The following is an 18,546-nucleotide window of genomic DNA, read 5'->3' as shown; positions in this document are numbered from 1 at the left end:
GCGACAACTACCGTCCTGACCGTTTGGATCCCCTAAATTATTACGTCGTTGTAACACCCTCGGTGTTACGCCTTAATCAAAATGCTAAACCATATCATGAGCATCATGTTTATGTATTATTACATGTGGTAAATGGGAAATTAAATTTTATTGCACTAATTCTCAAATTGAACTCTAATTTACTCCTTGACCAAATACTCTCCAGCACAGCTCAATTCATTATTATCATCCTGATGCAACTCCAGCTATTATTATTCTTCTCCTCCTTAATTTCCCATGCACACACTCAGCACTTACAAGCCCACGAAGCACGCTTTAGTATATTCTTTGGCGAGACACAGTGCTTTTTACTTTGTCGTGTCAAGCAAGTCAAGTTGGCAGCACATGACCGACCGACAGCAACATCGCACACGCTATGCATTAATCTCACGCACAAGCTCGGCCCGCTGAGCACTATAGAAAACACTGTTCACCATGGAAAACACTGTTCATCCACAGCAACACGTCGTGCACAGGCAACGTTTTTTTACCTTTAAGCAAGCTAGTTAGCCACTAACCTTATGACGCGTCGCTATCGTGCCTTCGCGTCTCTTTCCTTTAAAAGGATACGCCGAGCCACCGAGCCATTTTGTTCCGTTACTCACTTGCTTATCTCAAATCAAGTTTCTTTATTCTTGCCCATGAAAGCCGCGTCTATCGATTTCTCCCGAGCTGTAATAATCAGCTGAGGTAGCTAGTCTGCAATTGATCTTCTCATTCTCTAATGTTTCCTTGACCTATGGTCTCCTCCCCCATTAATTCCTTGACTTGCATGAATGAACCAGCACCGCACCATCAAGCACGTTTAGCCCAAAGCACACTCTAGTCCTGATGTGCTCGTTAAGTCCAAAAGACCACTCAAAGTCCATCATTTGAATTAATTCACTCATGACCAAAGACCACTCAAAGTCCATCATTTGAATTAATTCACTCATGACCAAAGACTCACTCCAAGTCCATCACGTGAAATCCAATTCATATGACCAGCTAGCCAAATGCTAGCTCCACCTCTAGCCTCGCGTCTCCTACCTATAAAGGACACGCCAAAGCCCGCCTGAGCCAGTCCCACTTCACCGCTCACCATCTTACTCTCTAAATCGAGTTCCTCTGTTCTTACCTAGGAAGGCTGCACTCTGCCGATCTCCCTCTTCGAGCTGTAATCGACCGAGGTAGCTAACCTGCAAGGATTCCTTTATTCTCCTTCTTCATTATTTTTAGACTCACAGTCATGTGCTGGTCAATAAGTCCAATAGCATGATTAGCCTCCTCCGATAATATCATTTTCTTCATCTCTAGAGCTCATTTGAATTTATTTATTTATGGTGAAATAAATTTTATTAGATTCCTAAATTCATGATCTATCTATTAGTGTAATTAGTTCGTATGGTTCTACAATGTTTTAGGGTTACTTATTAATTCTGGGTTGCTTGTTAGTATTATGGTTATTTAGAGAATGAAAATTTTTGTGATGCATTGGTAGAAGTGCTAGCCCTAAAATTCTTTTACAGTAGGTTCATTGTATTATTATGTGCTCATTGTAATTTTTGTGGCCTTAGAATAGGTTGATAAATATGGTAGCTAGTGCACCTTGTTTTATCATATATATAGTAAGTTGATATTAACAATAAGGATGCCTTTAGTTGCTAAGGTAATACATGAAATGTTTCATACCTGTTTAGTGGGGAATAATAGGTAACTTTGCGTATTAGTCATTAGAGTTAGCTTAGTAGCCTGGTAGATGTATTCTTATTTTAAGAGTTACTGCTTGCCGTATTACTAAGCGTTGCATCATTATTTCATGCATGTAGATAACGAGTTGGTAGAGTTCGTGACTGCGGGTGAGTAGGAGTACAACGAAGTCATCGAAGAGTACGAGGAGGAGATCCTCGTGTAGGAGGACGTTTTGGAACCGCCCGTCACTGACTTTGCTGACACCGTGCCCGCTGAAGGCAAGCCTCGGTGCATAACCCCTATTTTGCTGCAATTTAAATTATATTTGTGCATTAAGTTCTAAGGGGTTGAATGAAACCCACTTGCATATACATCTTTATCCTATGAGTCTTACTAGTATGACATGATCGTGTAGAATGCTATGCTACAGGACTTCGGTAGAAGTCGAGTGATTGCTTGTCACTCGTGAGAGATAGGAAATATATTACTGTATTATTATCACTTGGAAAATATAAATAGTGAAAAGGAAAAATGGTGACCGGGCAGGGATATGGTTTGGGTATTGGTGGGTGTAAGAGGTTGTGTCACCGTGGACGCAGGGCATGGCTTGGCTACACAGTTTTCCCTGTCCGTGTTGATTAAGGACCGGTCGTTGCATAAGGCTCTAGGCAAGTCACAAACTTATTATCCCGAGCACATACTTGGGTATGGGTGCTTGGAAGACTTGTTGCTCTGTTGTTGCGGATCCAGCTCTTTCCAGACCGACTATCAGGGTTTGTTTTTGGTGGAGGAGGTCCTTGCACCGCCCTGAGTCTGGGACTCAGGGGCGGGGGCTTGGAGTCCCAGTTTGGATGGAGATCTGGACACCCAGGACAAGAGGGTGATGGATTGGTCCTGCTTGTGCCTTGGGTACAAGCAGGGCTTGTGTTTTCGGGGTATCCAACTGGGGCATTGATTCGTGAATCGCCAGGAAATCCGGTACGACTCGTCTGCGGCCTAGCACCGTAGTAAGAACTGAAGATGAAAGATAGAAAAAAGGACTCTGATTGCTTACCACTTGCTTGAAAGTAGCATAGGTGCTTACATAGAATGGTTAGTTAATGAACCAATGCGGCAGTTTATTAAAAATCGAATATAAGGACACACGCTTAGTAATGCTTCCTGCAAATGCAATCAACCCACAAGTCCAGACAACCTTGCATATCATTGGAGTCTTCTCTTTTCTCCTGCCGGGTAAGTCTTGCTGAGTACAATTGAGTACTCAGGGTTTTATTCCCCCTGTTGCAGGTGACAGGTGGAGGCTTGAGCTGACTCTTGTGTGTGGATTCCTCCTGATGGGCTCAGAGAGGATTTCCTTTACGCTGCGATCGTAGTGTTTATTTATAACTCTCACCAAATGTTTTTATAAATGAAAGCTTTATAATATGTTGTCATAGCTTATATACCAATGCTTCATCATGCCATGAATACCTGTTTATTTCTGCTGTAACTCTGTTCACATGTTTATATTCTGTTGTTCAATTAAAATGTTCGTAACTCTGATAATATGATTACATTCCGCTGTTATAATAATAAATATTGTACTCTGATGTTGTATTAAAAGTGATGTAAGAAATGATTAAGAATGATGTAAGCTTTATTCTCTCATTTGTGATCCTGATGGCAAAAATGTGAATTTTCGAGTTCTCCCATGGGGTGTGTCCGACGGAACCGAGTAATTTAGTGTCCTCCCTTGAGTGCTTAGTGTCTAATTGAAGACGAGCACTCCTGGGAGGCATTAGATTAGGCAGTTCTGCCACAGCTATGCCTTCTTTTCTTCACCTTTTTCATCACCTTTGCAAATGTGCTAACACTCCAAGTGTTTCACCATCACGTGCAAATGTGTTAACATATTCACAAACATTTTTCAAAGGTTAATCACTTCTCACCGAATGTGCACTAGGCCTAAAATGCAATGCAAGTATTTCAACACCTAGTGGCACTAGATGATCGAGTTGTCCGATAAGAGCTCCCCTCTTAATAGTACGGCCATCTATCCTAAATGTGATCACACTCGCTAAGTGTCTCGATCACCAAATAAAAAAACTCCTATTAAGTTTCACCTTTGCCTTGAGCTTTTTGTTTTTCGCTTTTTTCTTTTCCAAGTCCAAACACTTGATCATCATGGTCACCACACCATCATCATGATCTTCACCATTGCTCCATCACTTGGAATAGTGCTACCTATCTCATGATCACTTTGATAAACTAGGTTAGCACTTAGGGTTTCATCAATTCAACAAAACCAAACTAGAGCTTTCACTTTGTTATTTTACTAACTACTTTTCTTTAGTGTTTATGATTTTGTAGAGAAATGTTTATAGGCTATTCACCCCCCTCTAGCCATCTAGATCCTTCCAAAGAGTGAGTTCTAAGCGGAGGGCTGAAAAGAGGATGCATCTTTAAGGACTACCAGAGTTAGTTAACTTAAGTTGGTCGAACCACTCTGATCGTGGGAGCCTAAACTATAGTAGTCCTCCTCTAGTGACAACCGGACTTAAGTTGGTCGAACCACTCTTGACCTTTGGCGTTCACTCAAGGCCACCTCAATGGAGACGAAGGTCTAAGTGGAGGATTTGAGCTTCGAGGAACAAATCATCGCGTCCTTGATTTGGTTTGCCACACATTGGTATTTCCATCAGTCTTTTTGTGCTTCCGCTTGTGTCCACTTGATTGTACCTGTTTGTGCAGGGGCTTTGTGAACCTGTCAAGGAACACCTAAATAAGTACCACACCAAGTTTGGTTCATGATAGAAGTGTGGGGGAGTTATAACATTTGTGCAAGTTTTATGCGAAACAACCAGTGCGTGTTTAGTAGATATTTTTTTTGAACTTTAGTAGATATTTAATACATTGAAAACTAAGGGTGTGTTTGGTTGGGATCCTGAGCGATGTAGCTATGGCCAGGCATCCATCTCAACCTCAGACGTGAAAAATTCATTGCTTGGGAGTTGGGAGTGATGCCTGGACCAGACAGCTCCAGCCAGTCCTCAACCAAACAAGCCCTACGCATCGGAGGCTGCAATGGAAAAACCAATACTTGAATGTTCTTTCTCCTATCCAAGCATTGGTTTTACAACATACTGCGGCTGCTTTAAGTCCTTGTACTCCTAAGATGCCCATATATAGGTCCTAAAACTTGTCAAATGAACAACTAGAGACGAAAATCTTTTTAATCAATGAGTAATCATAATGTAGTAGATACTCCAGAGTGGAGCCAGAGACGTCTCCATGCTCTTCATCATCATTGCCGCTATTGTGTTCCATACGTGTCAGACACCATGTTGGAAGCCACATAGGCAAGTTCATCCTAATCAGGGAGATTTGTATCTTCAGCACACCAAACAAGTCTAAAGATGCATTTTGAGTGTCCAGACCTAGTCACCATGAGACAATTTTAATAACAGCACACTTTGTTCTCCCAAAATATACCTAACTATTCATAACCTAGAAATGTTGGCTTTTCCAAATTCAAATATGACTTGCTGAGATTCATATAAAGCAATGTAGTACCATAAGTTCAAATAAAATAATAAACCTACAACATCGTATCAATATTATTTCTGATATTCCACGTCACAAACTAGTTGCCAACTACATCAACATCACGTTCTGTTTGTAAGGCTAAAATGTTACAACAAGAGAACTGCAGCTGGAAAACCGTCAAGGAATCCAATTGACAAAGTTGCATGCAGGGGATCCAATTGATTTAGGAACCGTTCGTTTACTAGGGAATGGAGGCCTGAAACAGTTCCGGATGGAATGGCAAGTCTATCTATAGTAGCAATGATCAGCTGGATTATTTCCAGCCCTCAATCCCCGCTAAACGAACGAGGCCTTAGGGATCTCGATGGTGAAATTGACACCATTTCAGTCCAACTGACAAATAAAAGTGGAGCTTCAGTTTGACACACAGTAAACTTTGTATACCAAATTTCAAAAATTTGTTTGTCAGACCAATGCTTTCCCGTCATCAGAATTTCAGAACCAAACAAGGTGGCGTCAGTGTTGTTACTGTGCCCACCGTAATTCATCACATTATTACACTTAGAAAACATTTGTCTGATTGATCTCACGGGAAATAATACATCCACAACATCTTGTTAAGGCAAGGCTGTCATTGCAATAAGAAACTGCATTCTCCTGATGGCAGTTGCACCCATTCATCATTCCAAGAAGACATTTTTTTTTTCCTTCATGGCAAATATAATTCTCACGTCGTATATTCAGCATTTATTTCAACATATTTGTAGCTCAGATCACAGCCCCATGCCTTTCCATTTCCTCCTCCACTCCCTGTCAATAACACAATTGACACAATTCATAATAACAAGATAGCAATTTCATAAGGTAGCTTTTTTTAGTAAGAATTTGGTAAGGTAGTTGAGATGGAGAACCAAATAGCCTGGTACAAAATGATGGGTAACAAATGACATCAGCTTTCCAAACAAAAATCCAAGTGTTTGCTGCAAGCATTTGTTGAACTCATAGGATACCAGTTTAGTCTGCCTGGCCACTGTGATAACATAGGATCAGCCAAACTACCGATGAACAAGAGAAATGCCACCGCAAATCAAATGCAGGAACGACAAATCTATGCTGGACGCAAAGGGTCCCACTGACAAACCAGATGTTTTGAACAGTTGCAAAGATAAATAAACACCACAATAATTGATAATCTTCACTCGGCAATAAAGAAGCTGAAAGCTTACCAACTGATATATCAATGTTCACTGTACCATGGGCATCTCCAGCATCTTTGAGATACCTGCTAGCTGCGGATCTAAAGAAAGAGAATAAGCATTTAGATCCTAACAGAAGAGCCTAAAGAAATCCTAGTCTATTTACAATGATCAAAACGACGAAACATGGATTGACTATGCAATAAAAACTTTCTCTAACCTGTCAAAGGGGAGTGGTTGGCCATTTTTCATTAGTGGAATAACTCCCAGAGAAATATCAAGTCGATTTGCGTCAAATTGAATGCCTGAATAGCCAACTGAGCAAGCAATTCGTCCCCAATTTGGGTCTCTTCCAAACACAGCGGCCTGTCACAAATAATATAATTATTCTGGCCTTCTGGGGGATGAAAGAAAAGAAGACTGCTTTGGCTGATATACTACTGAATTGCAGAAGTTGGTACATAAACTATTAACATACTTTAACCAGAGAAGAAGATGCCACTGAACGAGCAATTTTAGCAGCTTCTGCCTCACTGTTGGCGCCACTTACAGTAACCTGCACAGGAGAAGGCACATTAAAACATTATGTCATATTCCTGAAAATCTAGAAAGGAGATATATAGTACGCACTAAAGTTTTAACTTTTCAGATAAGCCCAGTTTTAACTTTCCAGATAAGCCAAATTGTTTGTTAAAACCTAGAAGACCAATTATCAAGTCCAAAATAAATAGCATCAAAGGATTATGTCACTTAACCTCAATTAGGCATGTTGCACCCTCACCATCCCATGCTATGGATTTCGCAAGACCTTGCATTACCTACATGGAAGGAATAAGTCAGCATAGGAACTTAACAGGTAAACAATATCTGCTTAGGGGGCCAAAAACTAAGGTGCAGAAATGTGTTCCTGAGGACAATATAAAGCTCATTTTGGTCTATCACATGTAACCTAGAGCGAAAAATAACTTAATAATGACTGTGCCGGCATTAAAGTACATCTGAACGTAAGCGCTTGCTGACATACATGAAAATATTAAGGAGCATGGAGTAATACTTACTGCATCTAGGCAAGCTTGGAACTGTTGAGCCTCAGTGCTATCAAGACTTTGAATTCCAGATAAACCAGACAACCCACTTGCCATAGCAATAACACAGTCATTGGTACTAGTATCACCATCCACCTTCAGAATTATTGCACAAAACAATTATTGGTTTGTACGCCTACTATATGAAGAACATACAATCCATAACAGTACTACAAAATAATGGACCTAGGTCAAGATCCTGTCAGTTAGATTGCCACATTTGCAAGAAAATTAAATCTCGTTTCAAGGAAAAAGGTACTTCATTATCTAATATGCACACTACCTACTGCAATATCAATTCTTTAAAGTAGCAGTGTATAACTCAGAGTAGTATTTGTTAGGTCGAAGATATGAACAGCATACTCCAAATATATTGAGTATGTTCACGAACAAAATTGTGGTGCCCCCCACCCCTAGTAACCATCTGCGATTTATGTGCATGTGCCATGCTGTTTGCTTTTATATAAATAATTGACAATGCCAAAATTTCCTACCCATGTTGTGTGATTGCTTATGCGTGATCAATACAATATACAAGAGCGGAGACTCACTGTAATTTGGTTGAAACTTCTACTCACTGATGTCCGGACCATTTCTCTCCAGACATCACTGCTGACTTGAGCATCTGTAGGTTAAAACCTGTAATAGAAAAAATGGCCATCAATCTTTGCTACATGCCTCAGTAGAGGGAGGGAGAAACAGAGGGTGGGAACATACACTGAGCATTGTTGCCATATTTGGGTGAATCATTCCAGAACCTTTAGCCATTCCACCTATTCTGATAGCCACTCCTCCAATCTAGTTTTGAACAAGAATTGATGACAATAAAATCCAAGGGGAGAACACCACAAGTAAACCAAGAGACTCAAACCTCAGTCTGGACAGCAATGCTCTTGCTAACAAGGTCTGTAGTTGTAATGGCCACAGCAGCAGAATTTGCACTATTGAAGAAGGTATATTAGGTGACCAACAATAAGTACCATTAAAATTATATCAATGATTATCATGATGATTTTACAATTTGAAGGCTTGAGATATAATGCTACTCATGATACTGAATATTATTACCCCTGAACTGAAGAAGACAGCGAGCCCACAAGTCTAGGTAGCGAATTTAAAAGTGCCTCCTACAATGCCAAAGCCCAGATATCAGATAGGCACTTTACTATATCATACTAGCATCAGTGGGCTAATGTGAAACAAATAGCCCAGTCATATTGGGCGTATCATAGTGTACCTTCTTTATCCTTTGACCAATGACACCAGTAGACTGAATCAGTATGTTATCTGTGCTCACATTGAGAAGCTGCAGCAGTGGTTAGGAGTTAGCATAGCGGTAAAATGACTTTACTCGTGAACAAGCACCTAGGGCCTGTTTGGTTGTCTGGATATAGCCTGGCCTAGCTCCTGGGATGCATGCTCAAGCCATTTAGTTGCCTGCAATCCTTCCCAGGCCTGGCCCGGCGCGTGCAGCCGGTGCCCCGCAGCCTGGCTCGCGGGAATCCGTTTCCAGGCGGCCTAGCTCGCACGGGCAGCGTGAGCGTGCGCGTGACGATGCAGGTGCGAGCGCAGGTCAAGGCAACCAAACAGCTGCTCTATGCATCCTGGCGCTGCAGATCAAGGCAACCAAACAACAATAGCCTGCTGCCTGCATGGCCACAACCTAGCCAGAGGAGGCCTGGTTGGCTAGATGCGATGCAGGCTACCTGAGAAGGAAACCATACAGGCCCCTAAAGGGCAGGTCCCTACCTTGGCAACAGCATCTGCACTATCCACTGCATCCTGATAGCCAAGATCACCCTGACAGCCAATCATTTGAGACAATAGCTCAATATCAGTCACTGAGTTCCGATATACAGTTCATAACTGCTAGTCTGCTACTGACGAGTATGACAGATATGGCACTTATAAACACTTACAGTTGCAGCATTTGCTTGTCCAGCATTAATTAACACAGCACGACCCTATGCAACAAAGTGTTGCAAAAGGACAAAAATTTAACGAGTGATTAGCCCAAATTGATCAGCAAAGTCCTTCAGTTTGAAGGCAGATGAGAGGCAGGATTAGCTTACTGTTTTCGATGTACTAAGGACATGCTTGCAATACAAAACAGGTGCAGCGGCAACAACGTTTGTTGTAAATGTTCCTGAAAGGAGTTCAGCATGAGAACTGAGCCTAACTAATATATTACCAATCGTATAAAGCATAGCAAGTAAATTCAGAAGACAATACGCCCTGCAACATTAGCAACAATAGCATATCTAGCTGTTCAGTTCATCCAAATCCAAATGAGCATAGACTAGACACCTAGCGTGCCAAAGTGGCATTCAGAGATAACAATAACATCTGGCTACCTGAGGCATGCCACATGCCAGTGACCATTGAAGCTCATAAGAGTCACTCATACCTGCTACAGTTGCGTCGACGTCGCAGGCGACCAGTGCCAAGTCAGGCTTCTCGCCCTTGGCACGCAACCCACCATAGATGCCCGCCGCCTTGAACCCCTTCGCGGCAGTAACGCCGCCTTCTACCTGCATTTCACACCAACAAGCAGTCTTAAGCCCAACCAAAGCCCTCCCATCGATACCCGCGCCTAGGAACCTTGCTATTTCGCCAGTCACCTGCTTCCAAGGGCCCTCGGGAAGGAGGATCGGTGCTGCGGAGATGACCCCCCCGGCGGACGCGACGGAGCAGACGACGACCCTGCTCGGAGCTGCCCGGGAGTTCATCCTGAAGGGGCGAGGCTGAAGCGGGGCGCGGGAGTGGAGGAGCAGGAGGGACGGGGGCGGCATCGCTGCTGCTGCAGGCGGTTGGTCGTGGCGCGCGGGGGCACGAGGGTGGGAGCGTGGCGGGAGGCGGGCCGGCGACTTGGGCGACGCCGGCCGGCGGGTTGGTGCGTGTGTAGTTGGCGGCGGCGGCGGCCTGGCGGGACAGGTGGGTCTTCGGCCTCAGGAGCCCGGTCAAAAGAGCGCTTGCTATCTGAAAGCCCCCTGGGCCCTAAACCGGTTACCGGCCCACCTGCTACGCTCGCAGTGGAGGTAGCAAATCCAATATAATCGCGTCCACCTCCCTTGGCTAACTTCCTGAACGTGGAAGTCTCTCTATTAGTCTAGACCCTCCTATATTTTATATAATAGAGATAATTAGGAATCCTAATTCTAATAGATCTCCAATCATAAATAACTTGAATAGAACTCTAGTCTATATCTATACCATTTATATTCGTGTCCTACCTATATTGTATGTGATCCAAACTGATTCCCGGTCATACGAATTAGAACAACTCGTATTTAGCGATCCGATTCCCATATGTATTGAGTTTCGTTGCAACACAGCAAACACATTTCCTATATATATTTCCCTCTGCATGTTTGGTCTGGTTTCCATTTTATTCGGTAATGCTCCTGTTCGGTTGTCCGGACGGACGGACGGACCCCGCCCGAGTCGCCAACTTGCGGAACCGACCACACCCGCGTCGCCTCATTCCGCATCACCCACTCGCTCTGCGGCGTCTGTGCGTTGAGCGCCCCTGCTCGTGGGACAGATCCTGCCCTCCCCCGCGCCGCCCCCGCCCGGCTTTGAGCTCCGCGTCGACAAGCCTCTATTTTCGTCCAAGCAGCAAGTAGATGTTGCGCTTGAAAGCGCGTGTTGTAAGCATATGTTTTAAGTGCTTCAGATGTTTTCAGAGGTATGTTGCAAGTGTTTTCATATGGATATTGCAAAAGTAGATCGAAATATTGTATATGTTGCAATGGTTATACACGTAAGTTCCCAATATTTTATTTGTTTTTTAGACCTATGTTGCAAGTGTTGCATTTGAATGTTCCAAAAGTAGATCAGGTGTTGCATCTTCCTCCTCGCCTTTTGCTGTTTCGTCGCGGTGTCTCCTCCTCCTCGCCTTATGTTGCCTCGCCTCGGTGTCTCCTCCTCCTGGCACCGGCTAGGCATCCGCCTCCTACTCTCTCTCTTCTCGATGCTGGTGACATACGAGACGGCGTGGGCCCCATGTGGACGTGCGAAACGGCTGCAACCCCCATGTGGCGTGTGAAACGGCGTAGAAAAAATGATTGCACGCCCGTGCTTCCGGACGCCCCATCCGTTCAGACATGCGGACGATTTTTTCCCTTCACCTCCTCCGTCCGCTGAGTCCGCTTAGGAGTTAGGGCCTGTTCGGCTCGTATTAAAGCTGGCTGATAAGCCGGCTAAAGCTGATTTGTTTTGAGAGAAAAACACTGTAGATTCTAGCTGATAAGCCGGCTGATAAGTTCAAGCGAACATGCCCGACGTTGAGCGTAGACGTACGGTACCAGTCCTTTATTTTCTTTTGGCTCCCCGTCCTCACGTTTGAGTTCGTATATGGGGTTTCTTTTGATTTTTTCATAAATGTCAAAAATAAATAATAAATGTAAGGATTAAGTCCACTTTTAGCCCCTCAACTCTCATGCCGGTCTAATTTTTATCCCCAAGTACAAAACCGTCTGATCTGGGCACCGAAACTTTCAAACCCGTTCAATTTAAGCCCCTCGACGCGTTTGAGGCGGTTTGTGATGACTTGTTCCCAGTTTTGAGTGGCCATGCTGGCGTTGACAGACATGCTGGATCACTGCGTGGCTCAAAAACACGAGCCGCCCCGGTCAGCTCTCTCTCTCCCTCTCAGTTCCTCTCCCCTGAACCCTAGACGCCGCCGCCGCCTCCATCGCCGTAGCCGCTACCGCACCCTCTCATCCAGTGCCTCCACGTCCGCAGTCTCCCCTCCGCCTGGGAGTCCTCCGCCACCACCTTCGCAGTCGTCTATGGCGACCTCAAGCGGATCTAGCCGAAGTTTGGGGACCCAAGAGTCGTGATGGCGTCGCCATGGCGATTCATCCTCACCCAACCCCTATCGTGAAGGACCACTGGAGTATACCCCAGCTGTGCTATGCAAATGCGGTGCAAAAGCTGCTAGGTTCATATCTTGGAGTGATTTGAACCCAGGATTGCTGTATCTAAAGTGTGCATGGGCTCGTGTAAGTTGTTCTCTTTGTGATTCATAGTCTGTAGATGCATCAGTGATTGAGTGTGTCTCTGATTTGTTGGTTATTGGTTTGTTTCATAGGATGGTGGTTGCGACTTTTATAATTAGGTGGATCTACCAAACAGTAGCTTCAAGAAGCAACTTCTGCTTGATTTGTGAGATGCAGTGAAGTACTAGAAGCGTGCAACTAGAGTAGCTAAATAGAGTTTGGAAGATGCAAGAATGGAGACTACAAGACTCTTGGAAGGTGCAACAAGGGAGAATCAAAGACTATAGCTTCAGCTGGAAGGCACAACAAGGGAGAATCAAAGACTAAAGCTTCAGCTGGAAGGCGCTGTCAGGTACAATGAAGACAGATGTGCCATGTTTGTTGTAGCCAGGATAGGAAGCTGAATTGTAGTTGGGAGCTGAATCTAGAGTTGAGTTAGAGGTGAGGATAGGGACATTATAGAAGGAGAGGAAGTTCTTGTTTGGTGCTCTATTTGTTTGTGTAGGATTAGTGGCTGCTTCCTGGATGCCTTGGATCATGTAAGTCAATGTGGTGTTAGCCTTGGTGTAGTTGTAGTTATAGTCAGTAGGATCCATGTTGGTACTAAAAACCTGCTCAGGTTCTATTATGGGTTGTGTATCAGCTTAATGCATGAGCATAATGCTCATGACCATGTATGAGTATCAGGTTAATGCTCATGTCCTAATGTTTTAGTGAAATGTGGTTGCATGAATCCATCCTTTTATATGTGAATCCTTTTATATGTTTAACTTGGTCATATACTAAATGTTAAGTTCACCCTCCATGTATTTTCTTAAGCTCTACAGAATAATCTAATATCCAAATAAGAGAGAGGTTTACCCTACTAGATGAGTTAAAGATTCCAATATCATTTTTTCAAACAAAACCGATATTTTTTCCCAGATCATAACAATAGATGAGAAAATATATGAAAAAATTGGATGAGAAACCTTTTGCCAGACTATTCATATAATTGGAGATCCTCAAAATTCTTAACTAATGTCTGAAAACAATTTGCCAGACTATTCATATAATTGGAACATGCCCAAAAATATTCCACCTACTCCATTCTTCAGCTGAAATGCCCAATCTTTAACTCATTGAACAAATATACTTACCACTGCAGTAGATGACAGAGGCAAGAAGGCACCAACAAACACTTGTCAAAAATACTTTGGAAAGAGACATATTGGACTCAAGACAACATCCAGAGATTTTTTAGTACCTTAGTACCTTAGTCATAGATCCAAGTTCATTACAATAGTTCAGGTTGCACACACACAAACTCATGAAATTTGACACATACATGAAGTCGGGTAGAAGGATAGATCCAAGTTCATTATAGTAGTTCATTACAATAGTTCTAGATAGCATAGATAAGACACAGACATAGACATGGGCTCAAGGATTTGGGCCTATCAGCAGTAAGGTAGAAGGAGTGGCTCCCTTATGATCAGCTGCACTTGGATAAATCTGCTTGGCTGGTCCTGCAGCTGACACAACAACCTTGGAGGTAGAAGCACCTAAAACTTGGAGGCTTGCTTTACTGTGATTTCTAGACATCCCTAGTATAGTGGCCTCTAGGGTGACCTTAGCCCGAGCCCCTTCCTTCAGCGTTGTCTTCACTCTTGCTGATGACTTCATAGTTTTTTGCCCATCCTGTAAGACAAAGGAAGTATATAACTAAGACAAAGAAAGTATATTACTAATAAGGATGACCACATGGAATAAGCAGTTAAACTTACATTGTAGTGTCTTTTGCTACTAGCAGCAGTAGATGAAGGGCATGACTTCCTTTTTTTATGAGCCTCCTCTACCAGACCATGAAGCACCATCACCTCCTCTAACAGACTGTGAAGCACCACCACTTGCATTACCAGACTATGAAGCACCACCACTTGCATTACCAGAACCTATCCTCCTGCTACAAGTTGTCCTATTGTGCCAATCCCTTTACATACTCTGCACCTTATAGCTGTTCCTTTCTTGGATAGCTTACCCTGAGGTGGCTTCTTCTTCTCCCCATCTTGCCTTTTCCTCTCCTTCTTTGGTCTTCCAGGCATCCTTACATACCTAGGGGGCAATGGCTTTTCTCTATTTGATACTGGCTAGAAGGCCTTGCCTTCCACTGGTTATAGGCAGTGTGCATATGTCTTGTTGTACTCCTCAACGGAATAACACTTGGCTATGAATTCTTCTAAAGGCCTAGATGCATAGTAGATATAGGAAATAGCATGAGGGTAGGGCAAACCTGACAACTGCCAGAACCTATAGGAGCAAGTTCTCTCATCCAAATTCATAGTGAATCTGTGATCCTAGTAGGTTACTTCATAGCAATTGTTGCCATTGCTGATAGCATGGCAGAACCCACTAGCTGTGACATATGTCATCAACTTCTTGTAGGTGTTTGGACAGATGAGACTTGTCCACCTTTTTGCCTTGTTCCTATTCTCATGGATTCTTACCATAACTTGGCACCTTATATCTTCAATCATACTTATGATTGGAAGGAACCTTGCTTTCAGAATCCAATGGTTGAAGCACTCACACATGTTATTGTCCACAGAATCATAGAATGACCCAATTTTGAACCATGCTCTACTCCAATGCTTAGGATTAGTTCTCAAAATAGCATCAGCCCCCTATGGTGTCTCTGCCCTTAGCTTGTTCATGTTGTAGTTGAATAGATTCATTGATGAAGACTTTGCACATCTCCAAAAAAGCTTCTGATACTTCTTGTTAGTGAACTTCTTCCTCCAATTAGCATAGATATGCCTGGCACATATCCTATGCTCCACCTTAGGTGCCCACTTGTTTACAACATTGATGAGCCCCTTTTGTTGGTCAGAAATAAATACCCAGCCATCACCATCACTAAACTGCAGGTTAGTGCTCAGCAAAGATAAGAAAAAGTCCTAGGACTCCTTGGTCTCCCTCTCTACAACTGCCCAAGCTATTGTGTACATTTGATTGTTGGCATCTCTACCTAGTGCACAAAGCAGTTCTCCATTGGTTAATCCCTTAAAAAACAACCATCTAGTCCAATAACCTTCCTGCAACCAGCAAGGAACCCCTTCTTGCATGCATCAAAGCAGACATAAAACCTCATGAACATGGGTTCAAGTTCTTCAGTGTCAAGCTTCACTACTATTATACTCCCAGGATTGCTTCTCAGCAGTTCAAGCTGGTAGTCAAACACCAAAGCATACTCCCCCTTGGTTGCATCATACATCCTTTGCATCATAATTGATTTGGCTCTCTTAATCTTTGAAATACTAACATCTGCAAATATTTCCTCCTGAATTGTTTCTCTCATACTCTCAACTGACCACTGTGGGTTAGCCAATATCAACTTCTCATATTTATCTGCTACTCTCCTTGATGTCACCAAAGAGTTATCTCTCCTTGGTGGGCATGTGTGCACATCTTTACATGTGGCTATAAGCCAACACTTGCCCTTGATGTTTTTGACAGATGCAAAACCTAAGGGCACTTTGGCCATGAACAAATTGCTCTACACCTTGTGCTCTCATTCTTCATAAACTTAATCACCTTCCTTTCTACAAGCCCATACTTGATGACAGCCTCCCTGAATGTTGACTTATCACTAAAAGCCATCCCAACAGTGAATACTAGCACTGGAGCATTGGCATCAAACTTGGGGAATTTCTTCTCCTTCCTAACCAACTCTCCATCAGATGTTTCATCATATGAATCATCCTCTTCATCAGTATCCATAGCATGGGAATCACAGCCATCCTCTTCATTAGCACATTCCACATTGACTTCATGCCTTTCCTCATCAACCACCAACATGCCTCCAGCTTTTAATTTCTTCTTTAACTCCTTTAGCTCAGCTCTAATCTATATTACCTCCTTATCCTCTTCATTGCTCTCATCATCACCACGCAAGTAATCATGGTCACTGGAATCATCCATATCTGAACTATGTTCCTTCTGTACAGGAGCCTCTCCATAAACAGACACTTCTTCTTGCATAACTAACTTCTGTATAGGAGCCTCTTTCTCTCTAACCCAATGCAAATACTTAGTAGCACCTACTAAGTCCTTCTTCAGTTGTTCTGGTGATGACATGTTCATTATAGCCAAATCCTCAACCACCACATTGTCTTCATGAGGTGTTTCCATCCCAGTGCTTTCACTGTCTGCTCTTTCACTCTTCATTTGAGCATCTTCCTTGCAGTCACTACACTGGTCCTCCCCATCCTCTTCCTCCTCTATCTCCATGCCATCATCTTTCACTTCAATAAGCTCAACAAATACATCTGCAACCCCTCCATCAGTAACACATTCAGACATGTCCAAACAAGCCTTGTCATCTACCAAAACTCTGAGCCCATTCAGTAAATCCTTGCCAGGGAACAACCAATAGAGAAGAACAGGCTCTGAAGCATTGTAATGGTCTTTAAGATGTCCAATTACTTCAGGCAAAGATATTTTGTCACGCTCGATGAATGACATCTCCTCATTTCCACATAGATAATGAAGCTTCTTCCCATCATTGAAAAACTCTGTAACACCCCTGGTGTTAGGCTTGCCTAATTGCACTTGCATTTTATGAACATGAGCATCATTCATCCATTCATGAGCATATATCACATGAAACATGTTATCAAAACATTGCAACGTACTGTATATTTCATGAGTGTTGTTTTTGTGAATTAAAGAGTGTGCAACACCCAAGTGCAACATGTGCAACTCACTTTAGTGGAACCTAGCTAGTTATTGTAATGCAACAAGATCATGAAACATGTGAAACATGACTATGAAACAAAAGTAACATTTCAATTGTTTTTCATCGTTTCAGTACATTCAGTGCTTGATTCTTGTGTGACCGATGTGTGGTATGGCTAAAAATATTGTTAAACATCTTAGCTATGCTTAGAAAGTCATTAGGAACAATGTTCATGTTGATCATTTTGCCTAATTAAGTTTCCAAGTCATGGTTTGACTTGTTTTGACCCTAGGACTTTTTGGGTTGACTATTCAAAAAGTACCACTTAGAATATTTGCATGTCTGAGCAACCTAAAACAAAGTTGTAGCAAATTATATAAGGAACAAAAGTTATTTTGTGACCAAGTCATGAAAATGTGCACAACATGCTCTAAATGGTCCCACAAGTCAGAAATTGGGTTGGGTTCAACACTTAGAAATTTTCTAAGTACAAACTCCACTTTTCAGTTTCTTGAACATGACTTTGGCATGATTTTACTCTCTATCCTTTGGAATTAGACATTGATCTCTAAATGAGTTTTGTAGCTGGCATGTAGGTGTACAACTTTTGTTTTGATTTCTTTCGCTAACGATCAACGGATTAGGAGATAGAGCATCACCATTTGGCGCTGTCAGTCAGTTTCTTGTTATCTGAATCGCGCTACAGTGTTTCGGCTTCAGACCTGTTATGGCCGACTGAGATCAAATGGTGGTCGCCGTGTGTCCGCCATGTGCTCGGCTCACCCTGACCACGCCGCACGCTGGCTGGCTTGAAGAGGAGCACGCCCTGCTGCCCTCCGCACGCGCTCTGCACTCATCCACTCCTTCGTTGCCTTCCCCATTCATAGCCGCAGCACACCGCCGACGCCATCAGCTCCGTCGAGCTTGCTCAAGCTCGCCGCAGCACCACAGCCACCACCATCCCACCTATAGCTCCACCATCGCCTCATGGACCTCATCAGTGCCCTCACGGAGCCAGCCAAGCTGTAGGTGAGTGGCATTGCCAAACCATGCACCACCGCAGCATGGCCGCCATGGTCGTCGCCGGTGATCTCACGTGGTCCCGCCTGACTGCTTTACTGTAGCCGGTAGCCATAGCATAGGAAGGTCCGTCTTGTTCACTGAAAGCTTAAGCGCGCCTTGTATGGCCACCAACCGCCTGGGTTCACCGGAGCACCACCGTGCGCCATGGCCGAGCCACCATAGGCCATGGACGACGTCCCTATAGTCCGCTAGAGTCTAGTTTTAGGAGTGCTATGGATGCGGGAGGT

General features: G+C 43.4%; 1 protein-coding gene across 1 annotated transcript; it reads right to left on the bottom strand.

The window, feature by feature from the left end:
• Nucleotides 1–5,653: 5,653 nt before the first annotated feature.
• On the bottom strand, nucleotides 5,654–10,522 carry LOC136540864 (arginine biosynthesis bifunctional protein ArgJ, chloroplastic). The gene is given in 16 exon segments (XM_066532896.1): nucleotides 5,654–6,045; nucleotides 6,462–6,532; nucleotides 6,652–6,797; nucleotides 6,910–6,987; nucleotides 7,187–7,249; nucleotides 7,490–7,612; nucleotides 8,068–8,155; nucleotides 8,217–8,314; nucleotides 8,388–8,457; nucleotides 8,585–8,643; nucleotides 8,754–8,822; nucleotides 9,266–9,316; nucleotides 9,436–9,480; nucleotides 9,589–9,662; nucleotides 9,924–10,047; nucleotides 10,138–10,522. Coding segments are annotated over 16 exon segments (1,413 nt in total). The 5' UTR covers nucleotides 10,309–10,522; the 3' UTR covers nucleotides 5,654–5,962.
• Between the last annotated feature and the right edge of the window lie 8,024 nt (nucleotides 10,523–18,546).

This window comes from Miscanthus floridulus, chromosome 2 (genome assembly GCF_019320115.1).
Source record: "Miscanthus floridulus cultivar M001 chromosome 2, ASM1932011v1, whole genome shotgun sequence".
NCBI classification, from domain to species: domain Eukaryota; kingdom Viridiplantae; phylum Streptophyta; class Magnoliopsida; order Poales; family Poaceae; genus Miscanthus; species Miscanthus floridulus.
This window is presented reverse-complemented; position numbering and strand designations above follow the sequence as displayed.